Source organism: Hesperophylax consimilis, chromosome 1, assembly GCF_061612785.1.
Source record: "Hesperophylax consimilis isolate HC1 chromosome 1, BYU_Hcon_1.0, whole genome shotgun sequence".
Classification (NCBI taxonomy): Eukaryota; Metazoa; Arthropoda; class Insecta; order Trichoptera; family Limnephilidae; genus Hesperophylax; species Hesperophylax consimilis.
In genome coordinates, this window is record NC_142836.1 from 32,071,677 (window position 1) to 32,085,127 (window position 13,451).

At 35.6% G+C, this 13,451-nt stretch overlaps 2 protein-coding genes across 2 annotated transcripts; one reads left to right on the forward strand and one right to left on the reverse strand.

Annotated features, from left to right (window-relative positions):
* The first annotated feature begins 186 nt into the window (after positions 1 to 186).
* LOC149426657 (calmodulin-like protein 4) lies at positions 187 to 4,444 on the forward strand. Its single transcript, XM_089632629.1, has 5 exons — positions 187 to 299; positions 530 to 560; positions 646 to 851; positions 2,554 to 2,661; positions 3,465 to 4,444. Exons 1-5 carry the CDS (start codon positions 297 to 299, stop codon positions 3,564 to 3,566), a joined length of 450 nt encoding a protein of 149 aa, XP_089488755.1. The 5' UTR covers positions 187 to 296; the 3' UTR covers positions 3,567 to 4,444.
* A 458-nt stretch (positions 4,445 to 4,902) lies between these two features.
* LOC149426658 (voltage-dependent anion-selective channel-like) lies at positions 4,903 to 10,545 on the reverse strand. Its single transcript, XM_089632616.1, has 6 exons — positions 10,410 to 10,545; positions 9,195 to 9,353; positions 7,510 to 7,673; positions 6,792 to 7,019; positions 5,927 to 6,135; positions 4,903 to 5,471 (listed from the first exon to the last, which is right to left on the reverse strand). The coding sequence occupies exons 2-6, from the start codon at positions 9,348 to 9,350 to the stop codon at positions 5,380 to 5,382; spliced, it is 849 nt and encodes a 282-aa protein (XP_089488742.1). The 5' UTR covers positions 9,351 to 9,353; positions 10,410 to 10,545; the 3' UTR covers positions 4,903 to 5,379.
* Between the last annotated feature and the right edge of the window lie 2,906 nt (positions 10,546 to 13,451).

Sequence of the window (13,451 nt, forward strand, 5' to 3'; positions counted from 1 at the left end):
CGAAAGTATCTTTTACATATCTTTTCCAAACGTTTTTTTTTAGTACATACGCTTCACCTCTACTCTGTCGGCAGCTACTGCTCCCGCTGAACTCAAAGCAATTTCATCGATTCTCTTGATTAAAATATTTCGATCAAATTAATGTTTCGATCCTACCATCACTATGACAGTCATTTCCACAGACAAGGAATTATTGGTGTTATCTGTCATCTGTTGATGACGTCAATATAATAAGTTCATTTAAGTTTTTTCTTTTATTTTTCTGAATTATTTACAATTTAAGTTACATTTTCAAAATGGTAAGTTTATTCAATAAATATGTACATTTCTAAATTTAACAGAAGTACTTCTCTTTACTAGAAGAAATTTATTATTCATAAGTTCAATGTAAATATTTTAATGATTCTTTCCCAGTATCTTTGCAGGTATCAGGTTCAATTGATTTAATTAAAAAAAACTAATTGATCCTGGCTCACTTAGAAAGTAGTCCATAAGGTTGTTTCACTTTGTAATTTTTATTTTATTTTAGGCTCGCTACTTCAAGGAACAAGACATTGATGGTTAGTTACTCTTTATGTACTTATTTATCGTATAATTAAGTGCACAAATTCCCGAAAGTCATAGTAATATTGTTAATTTTTCCAGAATTCAGGGAGTGCTTCTATTTATTCGCACGGTCAGGTCAAATCAGGTCACTGGATGAGCTGACCGTTGTGATGAGGTCCTTAGGACTGTCCCCCACCATTGCAGAGCTGACGGGGTACCTGAAGGGAAAGCAAGGCCGAATGACCTTTGCTGACTTTTTGGAAGTCATGCATGTCCACTCCCGTGCGGAAAATCTCCCCAAAGAGGTAACAATTCAAATAATGTTAATTGCCATTACCATTTCACAGCAGAGGAATCTCAAACAAACTACAACAAGTAGTGGTTCTCTTCGCAATCTTGGCACACGCACTTGCTTCTTCCATTACTTTAATATTCTTCTGTTGTTTCTTTATGACCCGACTAAAGCATTTTTTGTTATATGTGAATTCATGTTGCCATTATGCTCGTTATTATTAATTAACTATTATTAATTAACTCGCTATTGTTATTTAGTCTGTTCTAAGGAATTGGTTTACTTGATTGTGACATGTCTACCTGGGGCATCTCCGATTAAATCTTCTGTCATATTCTGACACTCTTTCCTCTGTCCATCTGCTCTACACGCCCAAACCTCCTTAGCTGCCATTATGTTTACATCGGCCCAGCATTCTTTTCGGATCTCATTCGTAATCGTCGAGTTATATAAATAGAGTGTACATTCCCTGCAAAATCAGTGTAAAATATTATTCGCGTGCGGGAAGTAGGAAGGGGGGTGTGGCGGCTGTCGATGTCACCTGTATACTTCCCACCGCGAACATACTCAATGAACGGATTCGTCGGTGGCCACGGCTGGTGTGTTTGGGTTAACGACTTCAAATGCTCCTTGAGTTTTTTAACATTAAAAAGCCAATTTAAACGACCACTGATTATGGTAAAAACCTATTTACTGATCAAGTTTACACCATTGCTTTCCCTATCTTTTCCAGTATTATTTGCGCAATATATCAGCACACGTGTCGGCATTTTGAAGCTATCACCGGAGACCTGTGACCGCCGAGCGCTTGTAACCAACTAAAGCCCGTTGTATCTCTCAGCGGACAATTAACCGTTGTTTGTGGCCCATACTTCGAACGCCAATGTTAGCTCTATCTATATACCTCAATGTTTGTAATATGGTTATACAAATGACATATTATTGTCCCACAAAATTAACATAAAATGTGGGAAGTAACAAAACACACGTTTCCAGTAAATTCTTAATTGAAACGTTCATTCATGAATGACAAAGATAGACATTCAAAGCATATGTGTGTATGATGGAAATAGATATAGGACCGGGCAGCGTTTATATATGTACTTAGTTGTATTGAATACTACATTCATTAATCACTTATTGAATTGACAATACCCTTACTCGCTTACACTAAGATGAATATGGAACGTTTTATGAGAAAACCTACTGCCAGTAGGTTGTCCTTCTTAGTCACGTTCGTTATCTAACTTTATTAAAATGTTTGGAAAACAATTACAAATGAAACGTTATTTCTTGACTTTTACCAGTTTATTTTGACGTGTAATGGAAACATTTTTTCATCACACACAAGGTCATTTTGAAACTGATTTATGCAATTTGATAGATAGCATACAATCTCAGGCGATGCAAGACAGTTTAGTACAACATAAATCGAAAAGACGACAATTACCGTGCCACTTTGAGATCTCTACATGTCTAATTTTGTAATGTCATTGGGTTACGTGGTTTTACGCATGCACTTCGGAAATCTTATTTCTATTGAATTCAGCCTACTTTTGTCTTGCTAACTTCACTGTAGTCTGCTAACCTGACTTCTTGCTTGTACCAAGTAGCATAATTTATTTAAACATGCTTTGTACAGAAAATGCATGTCTAAGGTTTACCAACAACTTTCAGTTTATTGCATCTCTTATCTCTATTGATTTATCCACCAGGTGGTAGATGCATTCCGTGCCGGAGACCGAGGTGGGCGAGGGACCATCCCGGCCTCGCAGCTACGCAACCTCCTCCAAAACTGGGGAGAAGGACTCTCCTCGAGGGAGGTACGTACCGACACATTACACAAGGCTACAAGAACACTGCGATGGAAGCATGAAGTTAGAAATATTTTCTAGGCGGCATGAGCGATTAAGACAATATTGTTCTTCTCTCTTTCTCATAAGCTTCAAAAACAATCTAAAAGATGATTTTGGGTTCACCCATACAACAAAATAAATATTAATTGTAGGGCATTTGTGGCCGCTAAGGAACTACATGAGAATGATGTCAAATTGAATTTTTTTCCAACCTCAACCTTCTCTGCAAAATATTTTCCCACCTCCAGAACAAATTTAACATTCAAATCATTCAAGTCACCAGCTCGGACATCATTTCTGTCAAACGAGTAGTTGATGCGTATGCAACTAGCATAGCGTGCCACCAGCACTGTCAGTAGCTTGAAACCGACATCAAACTCTAGTCGTTAGTAAGATCTCCGTGTACGAATGGCCTTATATTGTATAATTTGGTAGTAGCTAGTACTCAGGTTCCCCAAGTTTGAATATATACTTTTTTTCTCAAAATTTAAATGGATATTTAAAAGTTCCATAGCTCACTGTGGAAATGATATTCACCTAGAAATTTCAAACAGAAAAAAATGTGCAAATTTCATTAAATCAATGTCACCTTTTGAGGGTTTTAGCTGCCAACATACTGATGATACAGCTTGACACACTTAATTTTGCAGCCTTTGGTATTGTTGTTACACCTCGCCCTTTTGGAGATCTTCATTGAAACGGATTTCCTGCTTTAGAGATTTTATTTTATTTTATGCAGTCATACTGAAAGATTTTTCTTCTCTTTTTAGGTGGACAACATTTTCAGAGAGGCTAATGTCGCCAACAATGGTCAAGTTCGCTATGAAGACTTCGTGAAGATAGCCTGCGCACCAGTACCTGACTACTACTAACTGACATTTTATTTTATTTATGTATTCATTCTTTTAGTATCATTCCAAGTTGCTTCGTGGAAGTCACTATCCTGCACTTAATTAGCAATTAATCAATATATTATATTATCAGTATACAAATTATCTGCTTACATTTTATGACACATAAATTTGAAAGAATTTATTTTATCAGATAATCTAAAATCATTGTATATCATCATTCCATTAGATCAGAGGTTGCCACTACCTGAATTATTGAGTACTTTTTGGTAGTTTGTTTTTACGGTGAAATAAACCAACTTTCGTGCAATTTGTGGTAGACCCCTGAATTATAATTGCGGCGTTGATACTTAAGTAACGATTTAGTTTATCAGTCACCTCATGTTGGAATGTACGAACATTTTTTTTTATCTTGAAAGTAGTATTATGTATTATCATTATTGACATTATAATTTTTCACATAGATTAAATTATCCATTATTGTGACATTTTTAGTATTTCACATAATGGTCTTGATGAAACCATAATTTGGTACTTGAAATACTATTGTATTTTATATACTAACGAAATTATATTTTAAATGCAGGAAAAAACATATTTTCTATATAATTATTTAAAAAAGACTGCTGTTTTTCTTTAGTGATAAAAGTTCAGTTTGCAAAGTTATCACTATAATGAATCTATTGAAGTTATTTATTGACAGATGACAAATTTATTTATGAAAATTGTATCTTACACTTATATTTATATATTATAAATAATTTGACACATTGCACTCTATAAAAAAAGATTACTTGCATGTTTTTTTTATAAATTAAACTATGTATACACTTCCTTTGTTTCCTTCATACATTTTAGTATGTAATCATCTTACTGCATATACTGCTCAGACAGTGTGCAATTTTTCGAGGACTGCTCGTACTTGCCAATTCTCGTTACAACAGGATGAACCAATTTACCAGAAAAACCTTACTGTTTTTGTCTTACGTTGGGTTTATTAAAAAAAGCGAAATTACTCTTGTAGCACTGTCAGACATTTTTTCAATGACGGTGTAGTGACCGCCTGAACATCCCATCTAATAACCTCGTATTCTATTTACGGCGCAGTGTTAGCTATTGCCGCAGTGTTAGCTATCTTTATCATGAATTTATGGACCACTGGGAAAACTTCCTAATTACTTGTCCATCGTCATAATATACTTAGTTAATGTAGACTGTTCTTTTTAATTCAGACTTTCAGACAAGCATTTGATTGACTATGGGGGGAATCTGATAAAAAAGGGGAATAGTCTGAAAATATAATACAGAGCAAGCTAGTGATAATATCATTCTGTAAATGGTTCAATAAAAGACGAAATTTAAGAGATAACTTTATTAAAATTAAAGTGATTTATTAACATACCAACGGGGACTATCCATGATAAACATTAAATATATATTAAATATGTATATTTTCACAGATGACTGACTACAGGGATTTGAATTCTCGCAGGTAAAGGAACTAGAAACAAAGACAAGCCGAGGGAAAGCTGCAAACATATCATAATGTACATCTTATCAAGAGCAGCCCGCGTACGATGTGTGGGTTGGTGTGGCGCGCGGCCAGGCATATTGTGTTCTTACACGGTAGAAATACAACAATGGAGTCGTGCAAAGTCAGATTTATTGATAAGCATAATTTCTGCTGGTAGAATCAAATACTTTACAGACCTAATAAATAGTATAATTATTTACCAACTGCTTCTCGTGATTCATATACATAATTATTGGTTGGAAAGATGCGAAGACAACAATATATACGTATCTACAAACATAGCGTAATGTGGGTTGCTATTTAGGCCTCCAGCTCGAGAGCCACTCCCACCTTGTGGCCGCCTCCGTTGAAGTTCTGGCCGTCGATCAGGGCTGACAGGGTCAGGGTGATTCCTGCAAACCAACAAATACACAAACGGTGAACAATGGTGAATACGATATCAGCTGGTCATTTAGTAAATTGTTCACATCGAGGGTTTGTGAACTGGGCATTTATTTGGCGTTACCAATCCGCTGCTAACAAGATCGCCAATTTGCAAATAAATCATTCCTTCAAGGCAGAGTGCACCTTCATATTTATGAGCTTTAAAAGAAATACAAAGAGTATGCCCAATATTCTTTACAGCAAAAGTTTCTACTTCATAGACCAAAAAATAACTTACAGAATTGATGCCCATTTACGCGGGTGGATGTGTGGTCACATTCAAATTTTCGATCCAAAAAATATACCATGCCTCTTGGCAGAGTTAATATTTATTAATTTGTTAAGATTCACGTATTTGAAAGTCCTTGGTCATCAGTTCATTGTAAGTGAATATAAATATTAATAATAATAATGTGTTTGTTACCATCACGGAGCTTCTGCTGGTATCCCAGGCCGATTTGGCTGGCATTATTGACCTTGGCCCTGAGGGCGGCGTCATTGTCCAGAGAGTACTTGCAGCCGACTCCGAAGCGGGTGTTGTTGCTGCCAGCGGCCCAGTTCAGGGAGATACCACAGTCCAGCTTGGGGGACACCTTCTGGTAGATGGAGCCTCCAAAGTTCTGGCCATCATCGCTGCAAACAATCATTCATTCATATTACATGTATACAGATATCTGTAATACATATTAAATAATACGATGCCACGCATTGCTGAAATTTGAATCCCTGTGATCACCACAATGTAGGCCTAGATGTCGACAAAAACTTTTGTTGTTAGTAATAACAACATTTGATAGTGAATTAATTGCCAGAATGTTATGGAGAATATTTTAATATTGGGTGAGTGGATGGAAGAAGTAGGGAATTTCTGAGGAAAATATGACACTTTCAAGTAAATCAAATACTTGGCTGGAGGTTTTTTTTTTAAAGAAGCACCAAATTCCCGGGTTACGAATAACCTGACAATATTTGAAAATCTCCTACTACCATCACAGTACGTGGAAAATGTTGCTTGTGTTGTGATGGAGGACTTAGCCAGCCAAAGAATTGAACTCACGACGCCTGGGTAGAACATTATGTATGATATAGATCTGCTGTACAAATCTGAACTCACATCGTTAACCTGTTCAATACTGACCTTTTCAACGTAATCTATCCCACCACGCAGGAAGTTTTGACGCAAGGTATGTATTATGGATCAAATTAACGACATCGGCTTACAGGCATAGCCGCTGATGGATCACAAACGCGACAACGGCATAGATCAGGTTAAAGAAAACTATACTTACACATTGGTGTGGAGAACAAAGTCGTTGCTGGTGAAACCGAGGGCGAAGTTGTTCTTGGTGACGGCGGCCTTCTGCGAGTCAAAGCGCATCTGGTAGCCGGCCAGCCAGTTCTGGTACTTGAAAACAGCAGAGGCATCCACCGTGGGTCCAGCGCGATCAAGCTCCACATCGCAGTTCACGGCACACAGCTCGTGGACGTACGCGGACTTCAACTTGCCGGTCTTGGTTCTGCAAATGTTACAATATTCATTAGACTGAAAAAATTTCAATAAAAGTATGTGGGGGGGTGAATTACAATCCGCTGCACATATATTTTATTTAGGTAGGTACACAGACATGTACAGTAGAAGTTATATGGATAAATACCGCGAGCTTGCAGTACCTAGAGTCTGAACAGCTAACAACTGTTCAAGCCTCAAGAAAAGAAGAAGGAAAATCATTGGAATTAAAAATTGATAAAAGGAGAATAGGTTCATGATAATGTTATGAAGAAGTCAATTGACAATTTGCCACAGTACCAATAGTCAGATAGGGTCTCTGTTTGGAGTTTAGCCATAGTTCTGAGGCGCACACTCGGTGCAATATGCATCACTGAACCCAAGTATTTCTCCGTTCAGAGCTTCTGGATCTCATCAGACCCGTAACCGTAAGGAGAACTCGAAAAGTTTTATGTATTAATTCTTTCAAAGACAATAATGATGTGCGAGAAGGTGCTCACCCAGTCTGGGGGGCGAAGGAGGTGTCGAGGGTGAGCTTCAGTCCCTTGGCGAGCTGGTCCTGGACGGTGATGTCTGTGGCCAGGATGTTGTCTGTATTCCATTTCTCCGTGAAGGTGAGTCCATACTCCTTCACTTTGTACTTAGATTCTAAAGAACCGAATACCTGGAAAATAACAGAAGTAAAAGAATATTAATAATATTCAAAACACCATAATGTGCAGTGGAGAACCACTGATGGCTGGCATTATAGTTTAGTGGAGAACCATTATAGTTTAGTGGTTAGAGCATTCACCTAGAGAGCGGAAGGTCCCGTCTAATATATAATATCTGAGACTTAAAAATCTAAAATTGCCAATACCATTGCAAAATCAGGGCCAAGCCGTAGATAAAAATAATTAAATTTTTAAGTATAAAAAATTATACATTTAAAACACATTATATTTCGTCCCTACATCATTTTGGAAGTTCTATTATATACAGTTATGCTTAGTAAAAAAGTTGACACTTTTATAATTATAAAATCTCCAAAAAAATATACTTTTTCTCAAATATTATATTATTGTACTAATCTAAAATAGCTAAATAGTGTATTGATTTGAAACTGTTACACTACGTATACACACAAGAAAATTAGCACAAGCCGAGCCACGAATTATGGGAAAGGAACGAAACAGCAATTTTGTATTATAGAAATCAAATACTTTTTTTAATAATCAAAGGAATCATTGAAGAATTTTCGGAGATTTAAGATTTTGAACAAACAAACATTTAGATGGAGATAGATATAATATTTCGTTATACTATGTTAGGTGCGAGATTGTACATTTTGATAACCTTAGAACTGTTGGGCTAATTCTACTGAAAGCTAATTTTATCTAAATATTTTAAATCTAATAAAAAGTTCAAATATTTTATTTGACCTTTGCATATTTCTTTAATACATGATTAATTTTCTGATTGAATATTCAGTAACAAAAGTAAGAATCAAATGTTCATTTGCAGAGAGAAGTAATTAACACTTTGCTCTGTGTAAATGGGACACATCTCGCAAGAAGCTGGCCCGGAGTGCCAATTATATTGGCTCAATTGAAACATTCAATATTCCAAGATGTTTGATACTTGCACATATTATGATGTAATAATGTGATAATTGAAGTGTGATAGATAATATAAGCAAATTGTCCAAAGAAGCAAAGCTAGCAATCCACAATGGAGTTCTGATACCAACCTTGATGTATTGTAATGGAACTGGCAGAGGAAGAATGAAAATAGACTGAATTTAGTAGAAATGAGATACCTGAGATGTATGTGCGGTAAAACCATGTATGGGACTACGTGAAAAATGTGGAAATTCGGAAAAAATGCAAGGCTGATTGATGCAAGTGTAGTTAGTAAGATTAAGAAAGGGACCCTTAGATGGTTTGGGCATGTAGAGTGGATGAACAAAGAAACGATTGTAAGGAGAATGTATGATGCGAATGTGAATGTTAGAGGAAGTCGGGTAAGCCCGAGGACTTACTTGATTCGGGCTACGTTGAGTCAGAATAACAGAAGGGTATAAATGAGACTATGTATAAATGTTGATTTGGATGGAGCAAAGAGTGTTTGCCAAGACCAAGTTGTTTGGCGGGGAAACGGCATGATGGTTAGTTAGTTAAATACAGATAATGATGAGATGACGCACCTTTCCAGATTCCTGGACGGAGTGAACTCCGCTGGCGAATTCCACTCCGGAAGAGCTCTTGGTTTTAACATCTAATTTCAAGAATCCAAAGTGGTATCCCTTTCCGAACACATCGCGGGCGTTCTTGCCAAGATCTCCGTACGCTGGGGCTGACATGATCTGAAAACCAAAAAATTCATTCTTTTAAAAATGTCATAAAATCACAAAGTAAAAATGTCATCTTTTTTTAAGCGCCCTTGAGGTGATTTTCTCACGAAAACGGCGCTATATAAATAATCCAATCATTATTATCTGCCTTTTAGGGAGTTTTCAAAATACCTGCATTGAAGTTTTATATAACATTACTTAATAATAACTAATAACCTATCTAAAAAGTTGAGATTTGATACCATTAAAACTAAGCTCCCCACAAGTTAAATTTACGATAAAAACTGGAATTCGTTTGCATTGCATAGTATTTTATGATGATCATAATATTACTGAATGTGTGGCTGACCTATGTTATATTGATTATCAAAAATCCTACTTGTCGATGTTGACCGCTTGCTGTAACTTATAAAATGTTCTAGTTTGAAATTTTTTAATTGGTATTACATAAATAAAATTTTACATGACAGGCGCAGAAAAAGGGCGAAGCCTAATCAAAAAAATGTTTATTATCTTTTATTGATTGAGAGAAACTCTATGCATGGACTTTTACCTTCTGACATGTCGACTTTGACGTAAGACGTCAAAAGTTTGCTAAAATATGGGACATACTGTGCAATTTAAGGATTACATAATATGCCCTGTGTCGAGCGAAAGGAGTATTTTACAGTTTGGTTTTAAACAAGAAAAAACCGACTTCACCATTCAACATTGTCGTACAGAGATGGTATTCGTTTAGTCAAGTCAACATTTTCATGCCACCCACCCCAGTCCTAAGTCAGATCGCGTGATCTTTATATGCACACATCTTCTAGATTAAATTGGAGGTCTTGGGGAGCTTGTAAATCAGAGAAAAGAAAAACGCAACACTCTATAAATTAAACCCCGACTGCAAGCTTCCGAAGATCAAATCTACAAAAATAACACGGCATTATATATCATATTATTTAAAAATATACCATACCGAAAAAACTCTGCGGACCGGCTAGTCTACTTATAACCTAACTTTTCCAATGGAGGATTATTTTGAAAATTTGAGGAGTAGAAAAATAAAATTCAGCGACTTACCTAAGAGTTGAATTTATATTTTGATTAAAATATAAAATAAAACTGATTTTCACTTAATAGCGAACTTCAGAAACCCACTGGCTAACAAGCTGAAACCGACACGAAGTAAGCAGAATTCGAGATGTGAAGGTAGAGGGCGCTCGCAACAAACTTTCTCTGGGGTTTGTGATTAAATTTATTTTCATTATTAACATTTAAAAATGTATGAAAATATCCAATAAAAATATAAAAAATATTTTTATAAATAAATTATCAGTTCTATCTTTTAAAACCTCTGTATTTTGACATCACTGTAAGTCTGTTTATCCCCAAACCCCAAATGCGGAAATAAGGAAAAGTAAAGTGTATAGTGACTTTTCACGAATAATTAAGAAAAATATGGATATTACGGGTTTAAAACCTAAAAGAAAAGTTATAAATAAATCTGTTATTATTAAATTAGAATATACCGTTCATAAATATAATTATAAAAGCAAAAAGTTTCTTCCAAAAATAAGCGGGATTTTCGAACGGGTTGAAAGGTTGAAATTTATTTATTCTTCCAGGTCTGAGGAAATTGGTTAGGATTTATGAATTTTTAGATACGTAAATAATGTTGTAAAAATATATGCATTTTGTGTACAATTACAGATAGTACATCAATTTTAATCTTAGGTATATTGACGAAAAACCCGACTTTAGATTTTAGTTTTACTGCTACAGCGAAAAAACTTGTGCATTACAAAAAATAGTTTTACTTTGCTGATTGATGAAGCTTTTAAAAGAAATAAATGTGATATTAATGATTTATAATAATTTTATTTAGACTTTTCTCACTTTCTGTGTTCAGGATTCGCGGCTCCCTCCCAGAATCTTCAGGACACCCTAGGGCCCGAGGGAAATATGGCAACTAGTTTAAGAAGAGCTACCCTTACCTATATAACTATCACAACCAATCGTAGTTACATCACTAATTTACAACCTAACCGAAATTATCCTAACCTATTTAGTTTATTCACTTATTGCCGAGATGGCTATTCACGATACTGCACTTTCTTGACTGGGCTTGAAACATGCAAGAAACCAAATCTATTTATTAAGTGATAATCGATGAAAATCATCCAACTCTACAATCACTGTTTGATATTGATAGTAGTAATATTATTATTAGATTACTACATTACAAATTATAAGCCATTAAAATTAGAACACGGAGAATACACCACAACATATTATTACAGAAATTTATCGACCTGATCACACATTTATGAAGGGAAATAATGTCTTACGAGCGGTACGGAGGGAAATAATTTGATTTTTTTAGGACATGGCGCTGTCCCCGGCGGTGTAGGAATTGTACATTCATGATCAGAATTTCCGTGTGACACATTTTCAGGCACTGGCGGAAGACTCATTATATATTCAAAGAATTTGTCGTTTCCCTAAACAATTATTTTGAAACATGTATCAATCATATTCGCCAATTACCAACAACAACTGTCAAAGCGATAAATGAGTAACGCTTTATTGAAAATGTTCTTTTTTTAATAAAAGAGGATAGAAAAACATAGTATTATAATGTTGTTAAAAATATGAATACTGGTAGGTAAGCACCAAAGTTCGTGAAAAACACATATATTATATATATTTTTATTATTATTATTATTTTTTTATTGATACATGGTTTAGAGGTTTTGTGATATTTCACCCTCCATGCTAGGGATGACCCTGTGTTATGGCGGGTGAATTTTGAATTGTTGTCACTTATATATATTAATATATAATATATGTATAATTAATATTGGAATATGTATATTAATACTGTCGATATTGGACTATTACCCACGAACCTTGGGTAATAGTCCAATATTGACCATAAAAATTATATCCAATGGTCCACCTCAACAAAATGAGTGCTGGGGTGAGTAGTTTCTTTATGGTGCTGGGCGTTAACCCCAAATAAGATTAGTAGAAACAACGCGTTCAGGCAGATTACTACTTGGGGGGAGTCCAGGAAAGCTGTGATGCCATACCGCGAAAATGAAAATCGGTAGATTTGACTGAAAAAATCGGTAGATTTGAGATAAAAATCGTTAGGTCATCAAAATATTCATAGATAATAATATTAATATTGATCAGTAATGATAAACCTCACATTTTCGAATCCATGGAGGGGGTAATATCTCCCAAAATTGCCTATGGGGTTAACTAAACTAAAAAGCATGTGTATATTAGCACTAATCATTTGAGATCTGCATAAATTACAGGAAAATATATTTTTGAAAATATTATTGAAATATTTTGAGCACATTGAACACATTGGTCATAAACACTAACAATAAAAATCATTCTGGTATGGTTGTAATTTGTAAATCTCTCATTGAAAAAACGAATAACAAAAAATATATTCACCTATGCAAAAGACTGCACGAGAATAATTAACAAAACGGCCGAGACGTATGCTTCTCTTTATATAGTTTTGTGACTTCTCTTATATCGGTTGTTATGAGTTGCCCATATCCTCCATTAATCAAGTATTCCCACGACTATAAATCATATAGGATACACCACCACATGGATCTCGCGACAATATGTATAGTTTAAAACATGACTTGGTGACTTTATATGTTGATCGATGGAAGAGCAGTAAGCGCTAACTCAAAACTCATGCCCATAAAAGGAATGATTAACTACGGACGAGGGGGAGAGAAGAAACAGGAGAGGAGGCGGGAACACACAGCGGGACTGCACTTGTGTTTGGAGAACTCAGCTCTTCAGGTCAGAGAGCCGTGGACTTCAAGTGGGTTGTCAAGAGACATGCCGCCGTTTGCTGTGCTGGTTATTACCCACACATAGTGGAAAGGCCGAATGCAGATTTACTCTAAACGCTGAAGGGTTGCACCGCAGCAACCCAGACGTCCCACATCGGTTCACAGCAGTAAGCGCTTTTAAATATATGGTAATAATAATAATATTTGGCTAATTTATATAGTGAGGTTGTAGTGAAAAATCACCTCAAGGAACTAAAGTACCTCTAACAAGCGTAATGAAACAGAGCCAGTA